Source organism: Patagioenas fasciata, chromosome 5 (assembly GCF_037038585.1).
Source record: "Patagioenas fasciata isolate bPatFas1 chromosome 5, bPatFas1.hap1, whole genome shotgun sequence".
NCBI classification, from domain to species: Eukaryota; Metazoa; Chordata; class Aves; order Columbiformes; family Columbidae; genus Patagioenas; species Patagioenas fasciata.
In genome coordinates, this window is record NC_092524.1 from 17,840,291 (window position 1) to 17,860,313 (window position 20,023).

General features: G+C 38.7%; 1 protein-coding gene across 2 annotated transcripts in view; it reads left to right on the forward strand.

Moving 5' to 3' along the window:
* Nucleotides 1-229: 229 nt before the first annotated feature.
* TOLLIP (toll interacting protein) overlaps nt 230-20,023 on the forward strand; it is a 28,506-nt gene continuing 8,712 nt past the window's right edge. For both annotated transcript variants that reach the window (XM_065839460.2, XM_071809013.1), the window contains exons 1-5: nt 230-380; nt 10,664-10,813; nt 13,422-13,604; nt 14,717-14,869; nt 16,238-16,328. In XM_065839460.2, coding sequence (XP_065695532.1) covers nt 348-380; nt 10,664-10,813; nt 13,422-13,604; nt 14,717-14,869; nt 16,238-16,328 — 610 coding nt within the window. In that variant the 5' untranslated portion in view covers nt 230-347. The remainder of the gene's footprint in view (nt 381-10,663; nt 10,814-13,421; nt 13,605-14,716; nt 14,870-16,237; nt 16,329-20,023) is intronic.

Sequence of the window (20,023 nt, forward strand, 5' to 3'; positions counted from 1 at the left end):
GAGCAGAAGGGCGCATGCGCAAGAGTCGCTCCGCCCCTCCCGCTCGCGCCCCTCCCGCTCGCGCCCCTCCCCAAGTGTGTCGACAGGCGCGTGCGCAAGAAGGCGCCGCCACCGTGCCGTCCCCCTTCCCTTGGCGCATGCGCACGGCGCGGCTTTAGAGACCGCCCGAAGGGGCGGGGGAAGGAGACGTTTCGGCAGGCACGGCGGGAACTGGGGGCGGGGCTGGGGTCAGGTGAGTGGGAGGCTCGCGCTGAGTGACGGTTAGCGGCGGCTGTGGGAGCAGTAACGGTAGCTAGGGCGGCGGCCTGGCGGGACGGACGGCGGGGGCTCGGCCCGAGGGAGGCGCTATGGCGACCACCGTCACTACTCAGCGGGGCCCGGTGAGTGCTGCCGGGTGAGAGTCAGCGGCGGAGCCTCTGAAGGCTGTTTCCTGTTAGTTCTTGCGACTGCAGCGCGTTGGGCTGGTGAGGCCCAGCTTGGACCCTTTTGGGCTTTGGCTTCTGTCCCTGTCGCCCTCGGCCCAGCTACTGTCAGTGGGCCTCGGTGGGAGGATGACTCACCCTTCTTAGCTCTCCCTTCCCCCGCTTGCGGCTCGTGGCAGAGGGAAGAGGAGAGACCTCTGTTCTTCAGGCTGCCGTGATACTGGGGAAGGGGGCGGGGGAAGGAAAGTCTGCCTTTTTCCCGGTTCTCCGCTTTGCGAAGCGGCTTTGGGAAAGGGGAGGGGAAGGTCCCTCCTATCTGCAGGTAGGACTTGAAGAGGCTGTTCTGCGCGTTCTTCGGCTAAGGGCCTCCAGAGGAGCGAACGGTTGAAACTAAACCGACGCTAAACCTCTTCCTCTTCAAAGCAGAGTTGAGCTTTGTGTTTTCATGGTTGGGCAGGGCAGATTTAGGTAGCTGTCTCTGAAATTGCTACTTTAAATCTGGAACACGAAACGTGCTGAAAGACACATTCAGTGGTGGTAGGTAGGTGTGTGTTGGAGGAGGAAGCAATTGAGCAGTCTTAAAACCAATTAACAGTCTTCTGGGAATTAGTGTTGATAATTTATTTGGAATGTGTTATTGTCTAGTTTTGCCCTGGAATAATCTTGCCCTGCACTGGGATGTTCTACTGTGTGGTGTGTGTAACTGTGGTATAGCATCAGCTCTCGACTGATGTGCTGTTCCTGTCTCGTCCTCCTGTGTGGATGATACTGTGTTGCTCTGCAAGCGAAGTAAAGCTTTTCATAAACAGTCAGTTAAAACTGCTCTGTTTTATTTCTTAGAAACAGCTACTTTTTAATCTGTCTGTTCAAGACGAGAGGAGTGAATTATTAAACTGCTGATCTTGAAAAACTGCATTGCTGTCTGTTATCTCATGACAGTAATACTATATGATCATCAATTTAATTCCTTAAAATGGATTATTTGTCTGGTCTTCCAGAATATATTCCTTTTACAATGGATTGTGATGATGGTTCTGTTGGAATAAAAGTTTTAAGTGGAGAACTAAGGTGAAAATTGAATGAGGTTTTTTGTTGTCTCATGATGGTGTCACGAAAAGACAACGGCTGCGGTTCTGGTTGAATCTGTGGTGAATTAGGTAATTGCTGTCCCCAAAGGCTTGGTGTTCGGAGAATTGGTAGTGTGAATACATCCAAATAGAATTCTGTCAATATGTGACAGGTTTGACTCAAAAAAGTTCAAAATAATACAAATACCTGAAAAACTGTCAAATTTTGTTTGAAAGTAACTTCACTTGTAGTTATCCTTTAGTTTATGTTTGGAGAACATTGGGGAGATTGAGGGAGTTTGAGAAAAGGGACAGAAGGAATTGGCAACAACCTAAGTGATCTGGCCAAAGCTGAGCAGTAGGCCTTATTTCAGTCCTAATTTGTAGAGAGAGAAAATCGTGCAATTATTTCTATCTCTGAAATGGAGTGGCATTTCTTTTTTGAGAGAAGTTTTATTTGCTTGTGGTGCTAAGCACCTTGTTAGTATTGAGTAGTTTGAATATCTCCCTATTTTAGCTTGGTGAAATCCCCTTCCTGGGTTGAGATAAGATTTTATTGAGAACCTTCTTTGACATGCCTATAATCTTGCAGATGTTTGAATATTATAACTGCCTAGTCTTTCTTAAGTGTTTTAAAGGAACATCTCAATGCTTGGAATATTATTCTAGATGTCTTATTTTAGAATTACCCAGGTACTTCTGTATAGCCTCTTAGCAGTCTTTTGTTGCTTAAAATCGGTTGAAGCCTGGCAAATGGAAAGGTGTATGGTGACTTACCTTGTACAATTTTCGCTGTTGTGTTGTCGTTTTTTTTTTTTTAAATTATTATTTTTTCTTATGTGTTCCTAATGTTATGCTTTACTTCCTTGTCTTAACCACTGTAGAGATTTGAATGTTTTCGAAATGAATGAATAAATTATGCAATTTTAAGCTGCCGTTCACAGGTGGGGATGTTTATATGGTACATGCCAGTGTTTCTTAATTCTCTCTAAAGAGGATTACAGAATTGTACTTCTTTCTGTATATTCAGCTGCATTACAAATGAGCAGCCACTAAATGGTGCTAAAGGATTGGGAAACATTTTCTCTTTAGCACTGCAGAGCACAGTTCTGTCTGTCTGTTTGAACAGGCAAGAAAATATTCAAGGTTTTTTCATGTCAGTAAGAAAATAAACTATGCTACTATACTGTTGCCAGTCTTGTTCTTGTACCTGTGCTTCCCAGTTTGTGATGTTCCTTGTTTGGTGAGTAATTAAAATTTCTGATTGCTGTTTAGTCTTTCTTATGAAAAAGAACTGGAATTCATTCTGTCTGTTATTAGTACATATTCTGCTAGAATATAGATTTCTCTGGCTGTTTTCAGGATGTTGTGGAATTAGTGTGTTGTCACACTGTCATCTTTTGAGAAAAAAACCTGCTTTTGAAACCTAAACTATAGCTGGATATGTAAGGGCTGCTAAGTGATACCTTTTCCAAGTGAGAGGTATTAATAAGCAGATTGATCCAAGCACACCTAAAATTAATCTCTGTGGTTGTTCACCGTGCTGGCAAATATGTCAGCACCTCCAAAATCAGATCAAGTACTAAGCTGGGATTATGTCTATTTCTTTTTCTAATTTCCCTAATAATCACTACTCTGACTGGAAATCTTCTAATGCTATATTTATGTTTACTTTTATTTTCTTCTCCTAACACTGTCATTTGTCTATGTAAGGCTTGTTGTTTCTGATTTTGCTGGAAGTTTTGTCTTGAGACTCTTCAAAACTTTGATATCTTTTTCTGAACAAAGTTGACAAAGAAGCAGTTCCTGTTTATATTGTCCAGTACTGATACATGTTATGCTGTGACAGAGCAGTTTTGAATACAAAGTCCCATGGTCAAAATAATTGTATTGATATTTCTGGGTATAATTTAGTATTGTTTTAGATTTTCTTTTTTTGTTCTCATTAGAATATGGATATATATAGTATAAAATCCTGATCTGCGAAGGTGGAAATGTCATGAAGACACGTTGTTGCAATCAATTTGGATTTCAGAAGTAGTTTAAAAAGTTGAGGGAGTCAGATGTCATTGAGTGTTTCTAAGCAAAATGTGGATTAATTTTTAAGTGCTGTGATCTGCTCTCTGGAGCGTGTTCCTTTGACAGAAACTGTTGAGGGCAGCATTGGTAATGCTTTGAAGCTCTTGCTCTCTTAACAGATCAGAGATGTACCTTTAGGCACCAAGGGTCTTATTTTCTGTTGCATCCAATGGCATTTTCTTCTAACCAAGACTTGGAGGAAAGAAAGAGGTATGTGTAGTGATAGAGTAGAAAAAAAAAATAAAAATCAGATGTCTCTTCCTGGAATTAATGGGAATTATCCTTCTCCGTAATGCTAACTGCAATGTGAATTCATGGGTTTCCTTATTTTGAGCTGTTTCTATGGCTTTTTCTGATATTATTACTCTGTTACTTTGAATGTAGACTAAATCTGTGTAGCTCAAATATGCTGTAAATGCTTGGTGAGTTTGAGATGACTATGGACATTTATTCTATCTTTAATTTTTAACTCACGTGTGTCTACAATATTTCATGCCATACTTAGTAGTAATTCAAATTATTCTTTAAATGAAGAAGGGAATATTTTTTTTCTTCTGTAGTAAAACCAAACTTTATTTTTTTTTTTTCCTTTATTAACAGTCGTACTTTTGCACTGTTGAATGTGTTTTGTGAATATTTAAATGGTAATGTCTTGGAGAAGTGTAGGTGTGTTGGGAGAATACTTAGTCAAGACTAAATATAGGTGGTGTACTTACGGGAAAGGAAAAGTGCTATTGAAATGATGACTATAAAATCATAGAGCCTTTACAGGTAGACATATCGAAGCAATGAAGCGACAGAGTAGATGGGGAAATTTCTGGCAAAAGGAAAAAATAACGAAAACAGGAGAAGCAAATCTGGTACCTTGCAGTCCACAACACTTTTTATTTTGTGACATTAAAAAAGGGGGTGAGAGGGCAAAAATCTGTAAATATAATAAACTTAATTACTCTTACATTCTTTCCTTGATCCATCTCTAAATTGAAGTTCTGGAGTACAGCCTTTGACTACAATGCTACAGGAGTTTAACTGGGGGCATATCATGGTGTAATGTGAGTCCTATAGAACAGTTCAGGTTAGAAGGGATCTCAGGAGGCCAACCTCTTGCTAAAAAATGGTCGATTTTTAATTCAGACCGGGTTGCTCAGAACTCTGTCTCGCCTCTAAGGTGGGAGTTTTTGCAGTCTTCCTAGGCAATTTTTTCCGATCTGTGATCCTCCCTGTGGTAATTTTTTTTTTTTTTTTTTCCTCTTTCCTCCTTATTTCATGTCAAACCCCCCCTGTTTCAGTTTGACAATTGAGGTCTCTTTTCTTGCGTTGCATCTCAGATGACACCCTGGCTCTGTTTTCTTAATAACTGCCTCATAGATATTGGAAAGCTGCTACGAGGTGCATTCTGAATTTCTTCTACTCTAAACAAATCTTCCATGTATACTCACAAGTCTTGTGCCACAGCCCATTCCATGGGCCATCTTGGTGGATCTTTGCTGAGCTCACTCAAGTTTATAATTTTTCATGGACTGCTGGGCCTCAAATGGGTTGCAGTATTCCAGAAGTGGTCTAATGAGTGCCAGCTAAAGGAAAACAATTGTGTTCTTCAGCCTACTGGCTAGGCTTTTGTACACTGTGTAGTATACTGTTAGGCTTTATTGTTGTTTAGCTTGCTTTCCATCAGGACCTGCATATTTTTTTCTGTAGAGCTGCAGCCTTGCTGGTTGTTCTCTAGTCTGTACTGATGCCAGGGATTTTTCTGTCCAAAGTACAGGACTTTGCACTTGATGAATTTCGTAAGATTCCTGGCAGTGAATTCTTGCATCTTGATGGTTGTTGGTCCGGTCCTCAAGTATACCAGTCATTCCCCCCAAATTTGGTGTCATCCTCAAAACTGATAAGGGTACATTCTGTCTTCACCTCCAGATACTGGAAAGGAAAAATATTAGACACATATAATTAGTTTCAGTATGCTGAGGAACTTTGCTTTTAACAAACCTCCAGTGTCTTTAAGCACTGGACTTCAAATTCGGAGCTCGGTGATCCAGCCAGTGTTTTGCCCATCCAGTGTTTTGCCTGTTTGAATTGTCATGACCCAACTTTGATTCCTACTGCTCTTTCCTTATTTGGAGATTTTAATAATTTTATTGTATTATAGAAGGCAGATGGGGCTCATTTGAGTGTAAAGGCTGGCTGTTCCTAGTGTTTGGTTTTTCCTTTGTGTGTCTAGAAATAGCTTGAAGACGGACTTGCTCTATGTATTTCTTAGCAACCGAAGTGAAGCTGACCTGACTGTGGTTCCTCATGTAATCTTTCTTCACTTTTGATAGTTGGGTATGAGATTTGTCTTTTGACAGCTATAGAGGACTTCCTCTGATCTCTATGACCTTTCAAAGATGATAGAGAGTAGTCTTGAAAAAATACCAGCTAGCTCCTTCAGAGCCTCTGTATGCATCCTATCGGGTCCCAACTTCTTCTGTAGTGTGCAAACTAACAGGAATTCTCTCTCATTCGCTTATCTATTCTTTCTTAAAAAAACAGTAAAACCATTCAAAGGACAGTGGTTAGAACTGTTTTGAGTAGCTAGGTGTTTAAAGCTCTTCAACATGAAACAACTTTGAAACGTGGTGTCAGAGTTTCTTGGTAATTGCTAGTGTGGAAGCATTAGTTAAGGTTCCCTTAATGTGTCTTGTCTTGGCATATGGTTTCATAAGTCAGGGCATTTGTGGTCATTCTTGGCTCTGCATTCTCTCCCTCCCTTATGTAGGTACCAGTACTCACATGATCAGTTAGTGAGGTAAGAGCCCTGATAACTTCCTCTCCTCTTCCCTTTGCCCTGACCCTTGTTTAATTTTCTTCTGATCAGCCAGCCCTCTGCACTAGTGTACTTTACAATTGCCTTGGTCCCACTTAATGTTGCATAAGAAGAGGGTATGAGAAGGAACAGGAAGGTAAGACTGAGACAGCTCAGTCCTAAATTTGTTCAGATAGTGGTAGAATATCACACTACCTTCAGTTTGAAGAAATTGAGATGAAATTTTTATACCTGCAGCATTTCACTTTGAAGATCCTCAAAAGTAGTTCTTCAGTGTTTTTAGAAGATAAGAAGGGCAATTTTTGATATCCATTGCTCTCAATCAAATTTGTTAGGAAGTAATTACAAGGCACACTTAGCTTTTATGAATGCCTGCTCCACATTTGTCTTCAGAATTTTAGCTCTATCATAGCATTATCAGGTTGCTGTCTTGCTTGAAAACATAGTTCTAGTAAAATTCAAATGTTAAATGGAATTAATGTTTTGTTCTACAGTTAATGGCAGAGCAGGTATGAATTTCACGTTCTTCCTTAAGTGTTGTTGTAGTAGACAGAAGTGCATTTATTTTAAAGCAGGTGTTGAGTAGGATCACTGATACAAACTTGTCACTTGTAGTCTCCTTACTTTAAAACCAAAAACTGTGGTTGAATTCTGGTTATGTTGACTTTTTGTCTTTAATTCAGGGTTGGAGGTGACAGTTACGTGCTGGCTTTTAAATGCTTTTAGGAGGACATAAATTAGGCTGTTTTCTTTACAGATTGCACACTACTAATTTGTCTCCATCAGTATGGAATCAACAGATAATTAGCATAAGAACTGAGTAGTGTATTTGCCTCAGTGAGCATCTCTCCTAGGTATTTTACTGAATATATCACCAGGACTTACGTACCAGATCTCAGTCAGAGCTGCACATTTAAGATGGGTGTGTATGCATCTCCCATTCCCCACTCTTCCTTTTGGAGAGGTTTACCACTCAGATCTTTTGAGTGACACTAGCTGTTTTCAGTTTCTGCGTATGTCTGCTCTGCAGTTCCAGGATAAGAATGTAGCCTTGTGTGAGATAACTGAATGACTTAAAATTGGCTTAGATGCTGTAAGAAAACTTTGGTCTCCCTTAGAGATTTTGTTTGTCCTTGTTGGACTTAATTACAGAGAGTAGATTATATATTTTATTTGGGAACAGTATTTGGGTGACTTAAAATAAAATTTAAAAGGTGAAAGATATTAGACTTCTCACTTTCCAATGTCCATGTTAAGCTGATGGAGACAAAATATGCTGCCCTGTTTTCTAAGAAGTTGACAGAGGGTGCTTGCATATATGGGCATATAATTTCAGGGCTGCAGCCACCATAGAATGTCCCGAGTTGAAAGGGACCCGCAAAGCTCATTGAGTACAACTCCTGTCCCTGCATAGGACAACCCCACAGTTCACACCATGTGTCTGAGGGAGTTGTCCTGTCTCTTCTTGAATACTGACAGGCTTGGAGCCATGACACCTCCCTAGGGAGCCTGCTCCAGTGCTCCACCACTATCTGGGTGAAGAACCTTTTCCAAACGTACAACTTAAACCTCTCCTGGAACATCGTCTGACCATTCCCTCAGGTTCTGTCATTGGTTGCCAGAGAAAAGAGATTGGCACCTTACCTTTCCTCCTTCCCTTGTGAGGAAGCTAGAGACCGTGATCAGGTCTTGTCTCAGTGTCTTCTTCTCAAGGCTGAACAAACCAAGTGACTTTAGCCACTCTTGATATGGCTTCCCCTCCAAACCCTTAATGAACTTTGTAGCTCTCTTCTGGATACCCTCCAGTAGCTTTATATCCTTTTTATGCTGTGGTGCCCAGAACTGCACACAGTGCACCAGGTGAGGTTGCACCAGTACAGGAGCAGGACAATCACCTCCCTCGCCCGGCTGGCAGTGCTGTGCTGGGTGCACCCAGGACACAGTTGCCCTCTTGGCTGCCAGGGCACACTGTTGGCTCATGTTCAACTTGCTGTTGACCAGAACCCCCAGATCCTTCTCTGCAGAGCTGCTTTCCAGCATCTCGTCCCCTAGTCTGTATGTACAGCCAGGGTTGCCTTGTCCAAGGTGCAAAATTCAGCACTTGCCCATATTGAACTTCACGTGGTTGGTGATTGCCCAGTTCTCTAATTGGTCTAGATTCCTCTGCAGGGCCTTTCTGCCCTTGAGAGTGTCAGCAGCTCCTCCCAATTTCGTGTCATTGGTGAACTTACTTAGTATTCCCCAAAGTACTGTGTCTAAGTCATTTATGAAGACATTAAAGAGTGCTGGCCCTAAGAGGCATCCCTGCAGAACCCCACTAGTGACTGGTTGCCAGCCTGACATAACCCCATTTACTAAAACCCTTTGAGCCTGGCCCATCAGCCAGTTGCTCTCCCACTGCCTTATGTGTTTATCCAGCTGTGTGCTGGACATCTTGTCCAGGAGGATACTGTGAGAGACAGTAGCAAAGTCTTTACTGAAATCCAAAAAGATCACGTTGACAGACTTCTCTTGGTCAACTAGGTGGGTAACCTTATTGTAAAAAGAAATTAATTTTCTTAAGCAGCACTTCTGGCTATGGGAATTCTTTATGATGTCTATTCTTAGAGATGCTAATAACACCAGAATTGAAACTCCCTGGAGGTCAGGGGTTGAAGGGCACCTTCTGTGTTGTAGATGCCATCACCTTGCTAATTCTGGTGCCACTTCAAATCTCTCCTAAATGGATTATGTTTTATTTTAAAACCAATTCCTTTTTATTCCTTGTTACAAGAACCTGTCTATTTTCCAACCTTATTTAAATGAACTTTCTTTTAATATTAGCACTATCTTTTATATTAGTCTTTTCTTCTCTGCCTCCATTTCCCCCTCACTTTTTAAAACATAAGGTACTTAGGATCTTAATTGTAAAATTTTGAGATGCTTGTAAGCAAAATTTATTCGTTCCCAACAGCCTAGCAGCAGGCATTCAGTATTTCCTCCCTAGGTTTTTGATCAAGTTCCTTTCTGACATATAACACCTATTGTTGACAGGAGTCAGAGGCTCTCAGATACCAATAGTAATACAAAATGTGATTTGGCAAGAACTGCAACTTCTGTCTTCAAGATGCAATCTTTACATGCAAGCGCTGTCTAATCTTCAAAAGCTGTGTTCTAGAGGCCTGTTATATTAAATTATCTTCTGTAAGCATGCATCTGCCAGATATACAGTTGAGTAATCTTGCCTGGGATTGCAACATAAGAAATTGCACTGTTTTATGTCTTGCTGTGGTGGAAAGTTCTGTATTAAATATGTAAGCAACTCTATAGACAACATAAATGAGTACAGCTTAATTATAAATTTTCCATGCCACTTTATTTGCCTTTTAAAGTTTATTATAGTATGATTGTTATTTTCATGTTATTTTAATCCATCTAGATGTCTTATGAATGGTATTCCCTGACCATTTAAAACCTAGAAATAACCTGAGTTATTGAATTGTCAGTAATAAAATTGACAAGTAATAGGTAGAAACTTTCCCTTCTTTTACTCTTAGAGAAAATACATGGTTGGCTGCTGCTTTGTATTGGCACATGTGACAAAGTTCCTCTAGTGTTGGTCTACTTTGAATTTTTTTTGTCATGGTTCTTTCTTATGACAGACCAGTGTTTGAATTCCTACATTATTGTTTCCAGCACGGTGAGATTTTTGTCCCCTAATTGTCCTCAAGGTTAGTTGCAGGATGGCTGTGTTTAACACTGGAAAACCATTAGGACACTTTTGTTGTGTTGAAAGATTCTTAGTTATGTTGAAGGATTTGGTTCGTAGGAAACATTGTCTTTATGATCTGTCTTGAAGGTGACTATGAAAATGACAATTTCAAATGAAAGCAGCATGCCGTATCTTGTCATAGGAATGACAAGGAATGAGATGAATGCAACATGAGTGATGAACATGTGAAAGTGCTGAGTGCCATCAGATGTCTTATGTGAATGGGATGCAAAACCTTAGTAGCTCTGACCTCTGTATGGACTAAAATATTTAATTGCAGAGCAGCCTTGGTTCTGCACATCCTACTTTTTTCAGAGGCAGATGTTGAAAGTTAGTGGTTTTGGAAGCGAGTATGAGAACATCCTCTACATGACTGGCAGTTTTGTTGTTTAATTAGTTCTTTCTTTGTGCTGTTAGAACCTGACTAAATTCCGAAGGATATTTTTGCTAAGCTTTTCTTTGATTTATATTCTTGTCCTTTTTTATTATGAAAGTGGAAGACTTAAGTTTGAAGGGTTTTTTTCTTTTCTTTTTGAAGGTATATGTTGGTGAACTTCCTCAAGATTTTCTTCGCATTACTCCAACCCAGCAGCAACAGCAAATCCAGCTGGATGCCCAGGCAGCACAGCAGCTACAGTATGGCGGACCCATGGGTACAGTAGGCAGACTCAGCATTACCGTAGTACAGGTATAAATGGTACCATCTCTATACAATTAAGGAAATGTAATTAAATAATACCTCTAATCTTATTGGAGCAGTGACCACAAAGAAGATTTTGTGTTGGAATTTGAGTTACTGAATTACTTGTATATAAGGAATGAGTAATTTTTTAAAAGTTTTTGGAACTACTGGAGCTGACCCTGGTCTTTATCAGGTTCAATCATTGTTTATTTTTAGGTGTTTGTGCATACAAGAAAAAATATGTTGCCTGAAGAATAAAACCTAATGGCTGTTCTTGATGTCATGTCTGAAAGTAACCACTTTTCATAGAATCACAGGTTAGAGGGAACCTCTGCAGCTTATTTAGTCCAACCCTCATCCCACCCCTTATCCCTGCCCCAGGCCAGTCCCTTTAATCAAGGGTTAAGGAAGATGTTATATACAAGAAAAGGCTGAGAGAGCTGGGCAACAGCCTTCGGGGGAATCTTATCAATGCAAAGTCCCTGCCATCAGGTATGATGATCGCTGAAGAAGACAGCTGGGCTCTTTCCAATGCTATCTAGAGGAAAGACAAGAGATGCAGGGAGCACAAATTGAAATACAGCAAACTCTATTTAAGTATATGAAAAACTTTCTTACCATGAGAGTTGTCAGACATCAGAACAGGTTGCCAAAAGGGTTTGTGGAGCTTCTGTCCAAGGAGATACTCAGAACTTGCCTGAGCATTTGACCCTGCTTTGAGTGGGGAACTTGGACTAGCTAATCTCTAGACGTCCCATCCAACCTCAGCCATTCTGTGAAACCCTTAATTGTGTTAGTGGCCCTTTGCTGGACTTGTTCAACTATGACCATGTTGTCTTCTGGGCAGCCCAGAGCTAAAGACAACAGTACTCCAGATATGGTCTCCTCAATGCTGAGTAGAAGGGATCATTTTCCTTGGCCTGCTGGCTGTGCTTTCCCTTATGCAGCCCAGGATGCTGTCTTCATTGCTGCAAGGGTGCGTTGCTGGCTTATTTCCAACTTGATGTCCACCAAGACCTGTACATCCTTCTCTGCAAACCTGCTCTCTAACCAGCTGGCCTATAGCCTACAGTGATGCATGTGGTTATTCCTTCTCAGAGCAGAATGTTGCATTTTCATTTGTTAAACTTCGAGATTCCTGTCTGTGCACTTCTCCAGCCTGTCAAGGTCCCTCTGAATGGCAGTACAATCCTCTGGTGTCCCAAGAGAGGTAGTCTTCTATACCTGTCTGGGAGTTTATGCAGGAATGCTGTGGGAATCTGGCTGCATGCTGAGATATGTGGCATTCTGGATAGGAGACTTAGCATAGCATAATTAACCTGTGAAACATGAAAAGCTGGTTGAAGTCTTTTGTATTTAAACATGTGCTGCTAAAGTATGTAGAGCAGCATGCCTTAATTCTGTTACTAATAAACTGGTGGAAGATCAGAAAATGTTTTTGGGAAGGTAATTTACTGTTCTCTTTTTCTTGGAGATATATAGGAATGGTGATGAGTTTGTCTAGGCACAGTTAATTGTGTCATCTTAAATTACTAGACAGACAATTTATATGCTGTTTTCTTTGGCAAAATTTTATGATAAACTGCTTAATCTCAGGACTTCAGAGTCTACAGAGTACATAATTTAGGTGCCAACTTTTCTACTTTAATTTTTAAACCTAGATTTACAAGGAACAGTTTAAGACCTTACCAGCTCCAATATATGAGTTACTGAGCGTGTGCCATGAAGAAGAGGACTTTCAAGGCCAGATCTGCAGCCATTATGACTAAATCTTATGCAAGTCTCAACTGTTCCAGTTCTTTAAATGTCCTGTAGGTGGGAGGCATCCTAGGCACTGTATTTTTTCAGTTGTCTTGCTAAAAGAACTATAGGCTGCTTAGTACAGGTCAGAGGAACAACATGTCCAAAGAGTCCAATTTCTACTTTGACATAGCTATGCAACAGTACACAGTGTTGTCTTCAGGACTGTCATCAACTTGTTTTGTCCTATTCCTCTGATGTTACAGAAAAAAGTATGTTGGATATCTTCTGATTCTGTGCAGCATCTGTTTTAATTGTAATGTAGAACTGAAGTTACCCACTGAATTAAGTAATGCTGAATGCACACACTGAATTAATTGAGTTTTCTAATAACTTCAAGAAGCATGATTTACCAGGTTTTACCTCAATTGAACTGCTTTTGCAGTTTGTGCTTTTGTATTGTGTGATATTCTTGAAGCTACTGGATTTCTGTGTTTCATTATTTAAAGGTACTTCAATGAAAGAGGAGAGGCTTCTTGTCACTTTAAGTTCAGGATTGTATGTTGGAAAGCAGATACGTAGGCAAAAATTGAATTTTTGGTTTGGTATGAAGTAACTTACTTTAGGTGGTAAAGATGTGTATTTTCAGCAACAGATGGGTTAAAACGAGGTTCCCATTCCAAGGTCTCCCAGCCATTTAATGGTGTCGGTGGCTTATATTTTGATGTGAATGCCTTTTTTTTTCCCTTCTTATCTACCTCATACTCAAATCTAGCATTTTGTTCAATATTTGATCCTTTTTGTGAACTAATAGTAATTAATTTCTCGAGTTAATGTAAATGTAATACACTTATAGGTTTTCTTTTCTTTCCAGGCAAAATTGGCGAAGAACTATGGAATGACCCGCATGGATCCATATTGTCGAATACGGTTGGGTTATGCTGTGTATGAAACTCCAACAGCACATAATGGAGCCAAGAACCCCCGCTGGAACAAAGTTATTCAGTGCACCGTTCCCCCGGGTGTGGACTCTTTTTATCTAGAGATATTTGATGAGGTCAGAATTGCTATATATTTTCCCCCGACTCCCTGTCTCCTATTTGGACTGACGTTTGGATGAAGTTTTGCAAAAAATGGTTGAATTACCAAAGGCTGTTTCTTAGCTGTACTCTCTGGGAGGTGACAAAGCTTTTTCAGAATCCCAAGAGCAGCAATGCATAAGGCTTCATTCCTCCCAAGAATGTCAGAGCTATTACTTTTCCTTTGATAGCTGATAAGAGGCATTAGCAGGGTTCCCTGCAAAGGAAGAGAAGAAAAAAATGTCTGAGTGGTGTTTAAGCTCTTCTTTGCAATCAAAATGCCCTGCACCCTTATATTCTGTACTGTCCCTATTAAAAATAGCCTGTTTATACAATACTGTTTTACTCAGAAGATATTCAATGTTGTTCTAGCCCAGGAGGGCCTTGGAAGCTTTCCCAAGCTTGGAAATGCTGAGTGTGAAATAGTCAAATATAGACTCTCTGTAGTCCCTAGGATTTATTCACAGAAACTAAGAGGCTACAACTGAGGCTAAAGTCTGTAGTTTGTCTTTTTGGTGTGTTTGTTACTGTGTATAGTAAAACTTGGCACTGCAGCAGCTGTGTGGTCATTACACAAGTGGGGCTTTTGAGTGCTGTTTTATGGGTTTGGTGAGTTGGTTGAAGTGTCCATTTCATTGCTGCAGCAGGGTGGCAGATCAGTACTTGTGTCTGCTCTTGAATCACTGGAGTTAACAACCTATGTTAGGAGTGTAAAGAGAAGCTGTTTACATTAATTTAATGGCCTCTAATATTATATCACTAGATTTACTTAGACTATGCTGATACTAACATGTATTTCTGGAAGTGTTCTGCTTCAGGTTTTCAATTTCTTATTTAATATCTGCAATCAATCTATAATGCCACTTAAAGCATTGTTCATCCTTGTTGGAAAGGAGGTGGCTAAAATATTTCCTGACACTTCAGTGTAACTTAAATATAACTTAAGAATAACTTAAAAATATAACTTAAAAATAAAATTGGCAAAATGAAATAGCATAAAACTGAAGGAAGTGTTAGGTAAAAATAATTTTATGATTTTGAGTATTTTTCAGGGCAATTAACTTGATATTGTTTTTAAATTATATTCCAGCGGGCCTTTTCAATGGATGACCGCATCGCTTGGACACACATTACAATTCCTGAGTCTCTGAAACAAGGAAATGTGGAGGATGAATGGTATAGCCTGAGCGGAAGGCAGGGTGATGACAAAGAAGGAATGATTAATCTGGTTATGTCGTACACGGTAAGCCAGGTTTGGGGTGGGAGAAAGGGAGAGAAGCTTCTTGGATAATGGAGGGTGATATTCTAGATTGAAATAGAAGTAGTTTCATTGTACCTTACTGGGTGTTTGTGCGTGTTTGCATTTAAAATAATGATACTTAATTTTGGGAGTAGCAGTCAAAAATATTGGTTAAGGCAGTAAATACTTTTTGGTGAGGTGGCAAATAGATATTTATTTACCTGGTTTTGCAATTACAAAAATTCAACTTATTCCTGAACTACTACATCTATTGAAAATAAATCCTCAGTCAAATGGGCCATTTTAATTTCTAATTTAATGATGACAATAATTTTCAAAAGCTTACTGGAATCTTAACAATAACTTATTTCCCCTCTTAATCTTTAGAAATTCTTTTCAACTTAAAAGCAAAAATAATGGAAAGTCTTCTCTGTCTTAGGTCTTTCTTGGATAGTTTCAATGTTCTTTCTGATGTCTGTTTTTTTTAATTCTATTCTTGTTCATTTGGTGCTCCGTGTCATGAACTGCTGACTTACACTGGTCCATGTAGCAGCTCATGGACTATTCTTTCATCTGTCACTTTTGTCTTAAAAAAGCTGTTGGATAGCATGTGCAGCCCTGAATGCCTCCTACTATGCTTGTCCATCATCAAAAGTTCCAAGTTGCTGTTGAGTGCACAACTGGAAACAGATGTTCCCTGCTGTTTGAAATTCACATTCTGCCCCACAACACAACAGTTGTTTTGTTAGCCCTAGGATAAATGACTTTGTAATTAACATTTAAAACTGTCTACCCATGAATGTAGTGTATGTAGAATTTGACCTTTAAATTTTTTTCCAGGATAAAACTGAACAAGAGTTGTAGTAGTAAAAGGGAATGGAGTTAAAGTGATATTTTGTTTAAAGTACTGGTTTACCTGAAAAGTAATTGATTTGAACTAAAATTTGCTTCTAGGAGCAGTATACTGCTTTTAATAAAAATCAGGTTTGTGCTAAGATTTCAGTTACAATGAATATGTTGTATATTTAATAAGAATGAGGCATGGATGCTGATCAAACCCGTATTTTAGAATACGTGTTTGTCTTCAGTAACAAAAATTTATCAAATTGTTGCAAAAGGCTAGTTTGACATGATGCATTTGTATTGATTTATGGACAAGTTAATTGCCATTTAAAAGGATGGTAGTTTAGTTAATTTACCTGAGATTTTGCTTAATATATAAATCAGCACTTAATATAGTCATATTGTAATATTGAACATGGATTTGCAATGTCATGATTTGTTTGCAAATACTGTTTTAATTGCCAATTTATTTTTTTTTCTATTTCTTGAGTAGTTTACTCTGTTCTAATCTGTTGTTTTTGTGTGAAGTCTTTGCCAGCTGCCATGATGATGCAGCCCCAGCCAGTGGTCCTGATGCCCACTGTATATCAGCAAGGAGTTGGATATGTGCCTATAGCAGGTATGTTTTCTTTCCTTGAAGACTCTTAACACTTCCAGGTTAAGGGTTTTGCAGAAATAACTACCAAATTTCTCCTGGTTTTCAGAATGTAAAAGAAGCTGTAAATGACTTTGTCCTTAACCATTTTTCCCATGGTATGTTTTTGGGAAGAGTGACTGAATTAAGTGTAGTCTGCTTTCAGTCTTATACCCTGTTTAAGGGAGCTGTGTGAGTTTGATTAAATGGAGTCAGATGACTGTCAAGTTAAAACAAGTAGCTTGAAGACTTATCTTTTCGAATACTTATTTTAGACCTATGTCAGGTCACTGAATAACTAAATATATAACAGGTTGTACTCTAATATAATGTGTGCTTATTTAAAGGGTGGCAATCCACGCGTGAAACTTTTCAGACTTCAGAAAGTCCACTGAATGACTTGTGTTGTTCGAACTGCAGCTTAAATAGCCTGTGGAGGGATTGACTCTTCTGTGGTCTTTGAAGATGCTTTTGAAACATGCCGTGCAGCATGTGAAGTGTGTAGCACAGTGAATGAAAAATGTTAGGGAGCTCTGAGATAGTTACGTAAATACATCAAGAAGAGCTAAAGCAGGTATTGTCATTTCTCTTGAACTGTGTAAAGTAAGTTTTGTAAACTTAGGTTTTGTAATTTTTGTATCAAAGATGAAAAGTTTAAAGTATGTAAATGAGCTTGAATATGCCCTACTTAGATAACTGATAAGTAAAGTTCAAGTGTTTTTTTTGCCTTTTTCACTTACAGCTCTAAAAAGCTCCAGTTTGTTGTATAAACATTTATTCAGTAATATGTGCACTTTTTTTAGGGAAAATAAGATAGAAATTTATATATTTTGAATTTCTTTGCATACAGGTGTGTGATACAGTGTGTGAGACATAATTGCAGTGTTAAGGGATGACACAACAGGGAGTAATATATTATTTTTTTTAAAGATTCAATTCCCAATTGAGTAAAATTTCATTTTCTATAAAAGCATACCTCCTCAAGACAAGACTGAGGGTGTAACTTAAAAAATGATACCTCCTGTTTAATTTTTATAGAGTACAGTTATAGCAAAACATGGAAAAGTCTAGTTACATACTTTATTCCCTGATGAAAGCATGCAATCTGTTTCATTTAAAGTGCTTTTATCTCTATAGCTTAATTCTCAGGAGTTAAGTCTTGCTTCCTCTTCCAGTGAACTAGTTTTGACTTGTGTGTGCATCCTGAAGTGTGATTCCATTGTTGTAATCCAGACTTCTGTGTAGATTTTGTGTGTTTGAATTAGATACCATATGTGGTTTGGTTATAATTTCATCGTATCCCTATATACTGAAGCAGTTGGTGAACGTCAAACATAGTTATCTTGTGTATGGTTAAAAGAAAAACAGTAGCAGGCATGGTACATATGGCAATGTCATAGAAGTTGCTATAGAATTTCTCGAGCAGGTCAAAATGAGAATGTTTGTGTTATAAAATTACTGTGCCAGCCAGAATACAAACAGTAGAAATGAAGAGACTAGTTTCAGGTATAATTGAAACTAGACATAGAACTGAACAGATGAAACTGATACTAGACCTTTGAATTTAAAAAAAAAACAAACAGAGTGGTATATCTTGGTGTTCTGTAAATTCTGTATTTATCTTGAGACTGTTTTCCGTAATACTTATTAACTCTACTTGGACAAATGGTAGTAATGATTGACATTTTAGCATATAATAATTTGACTTTATGTAACTATTTTGTTGAGCATTGCCCTTCTGCAAAGATCCATCATGTTTGTTTTAATTACTGGTATGATAATCTTCTATAGTAAAAAATCTTCCTGATTCTATTACTTGAATTTCAAGGTGTTGCAAGGTCCTGCCCCTCGATTAGAACATTGCCTTTGTTCTGGGAAGGCTTGAATGTACTTTCTTGACCTTATAAATATGTCAAAAGTGGCTTGTAATATGTTTGGTATTTTTGATCTTTTTTTTAAAAAAATGTTACCATGATTTGTCTCTGCTAGTCTGGAATTTCTGTGGGCACCAGCAACATTTCTCAAAGCACTGAGAGTTTTAAAGCTTTTGCCTATTCACTAATCAATGACCCAGTCTTAATAATTAGATGTATGGTTAAGTTTGGACTTTGAAAGTGACTTGACTTCAGAATACTTTTAGTGTTACATACATTTAATTGTATGGCTTAATAAAAATAATTTCAAATAATTTCAAATTATAAAAGGAACCTGTACACTGAACTAGGTGTTCCTCCTGAATTCTGTGAACTCTTTCAGAAAGGTGCATGCAAACTACTGGCCTTCCCTCCCCAGCTAGATTGTTTGTATCTTCTGGGGAAACTCTGTTGGTACACTTTCTTTGGAACGCTGTACAGGGCTTTTTCCTCTTTTTGATACTACTTCAAGAAGGGCAATGGTAGCACATCAATATGCTCCACAGGAATATATTTACCCTCTTCCCATCTTCCCATCTTCTTAGTTCAGGTTTTTTACCTATCCAGTTAAATGAGCGTAGTCTATAAGCAAGCTCTATTTGCGTCCTTCAGACAAGTGGAAGAGAAGCACTGAATGGTTTATTACATCTGAAATAGAGGAGATTCTGCTCTTGGGCAAGACTGTTAGAATCTAAGTCTTATCTATGATAGAAATACAGTGGGTGTACTAAAATGCTTATCCAGACAGTTTAACAGTTATTTGTTAACTGTCCAAAATAATTGTGCTGTAAAGAGAGATGGTGTTAAGTCAAATTTAGTTGTATCATGAAGGCCAAGTTGTGTTTTCTGTGATAAAAAATTCTGTGCAAAACTAACCTTCCAGTTAAGGTCAAAGCAACTCATTCCTCTCATGTTTATCTGTATCATACATGTTGAGGTAAATACTACTAGCAAGCAGCTAGTCTCTGTGGTAAGCAGATGAAGCTTGAAATGCCAACACAAATAATACTGGTTTTCCTGTATTTTATTGAAATGACCATAGAATATTCTTGCACCATGTTAATTAATTCCCAGAGTATTAAAAACTAAAATCTTCTGATAATAGTGCTAGTTGCTACAAACTATAGTTGCCACAGATATGTTTATGTATTGGGTTTGGGAAAATTTGAACTTGTGAATCCTATTACTCTTCAAAAAGTTGAGTTTTATCTACCATCTCCTCCTGTTTGATTTTCTAAAGATTACTTGTAGAATATTGTGGTATAGTAGGTGCTTACAGTCCAAGCTGATCTTCTTGCTAGTGTATCAAAGACAGTAATCTAAAAAAAAGTTACTTCAGTAAGTGAGCTATATTTCTTATCAGTGAGTATTGATGGGATAATTAGGAAATCAATTTGTACATAACTTATAAACACCTGTGTAAAGAGTAGGTCAAAACCTGTGTTTCAGGGCCCTGTCAGACTCCAGAAAATTATTTTTCATTGAGGCAAAGTTTTCTGTATATGTACATTACTCCTTCAGGTGTCTGTATTGAGTTTCATGAACTAACTTGTGATGTTATTGGCATTTGTTCAGAAAACCGTAGATCTATGTTGTCTTTGTGGGCCTTAAAATATAATGCTTGCTACAAACACCTGATGGCTTACTTATTTTGAAAACATCTCCTCTAATTGTAAGTTCTGTAAAAACAGCACATTTGATCAGAGTGGTGGGGCAAATTAGTTGGGAGACTGAATCCTAGCAACATTTAGTTTTTAATATTAGCTA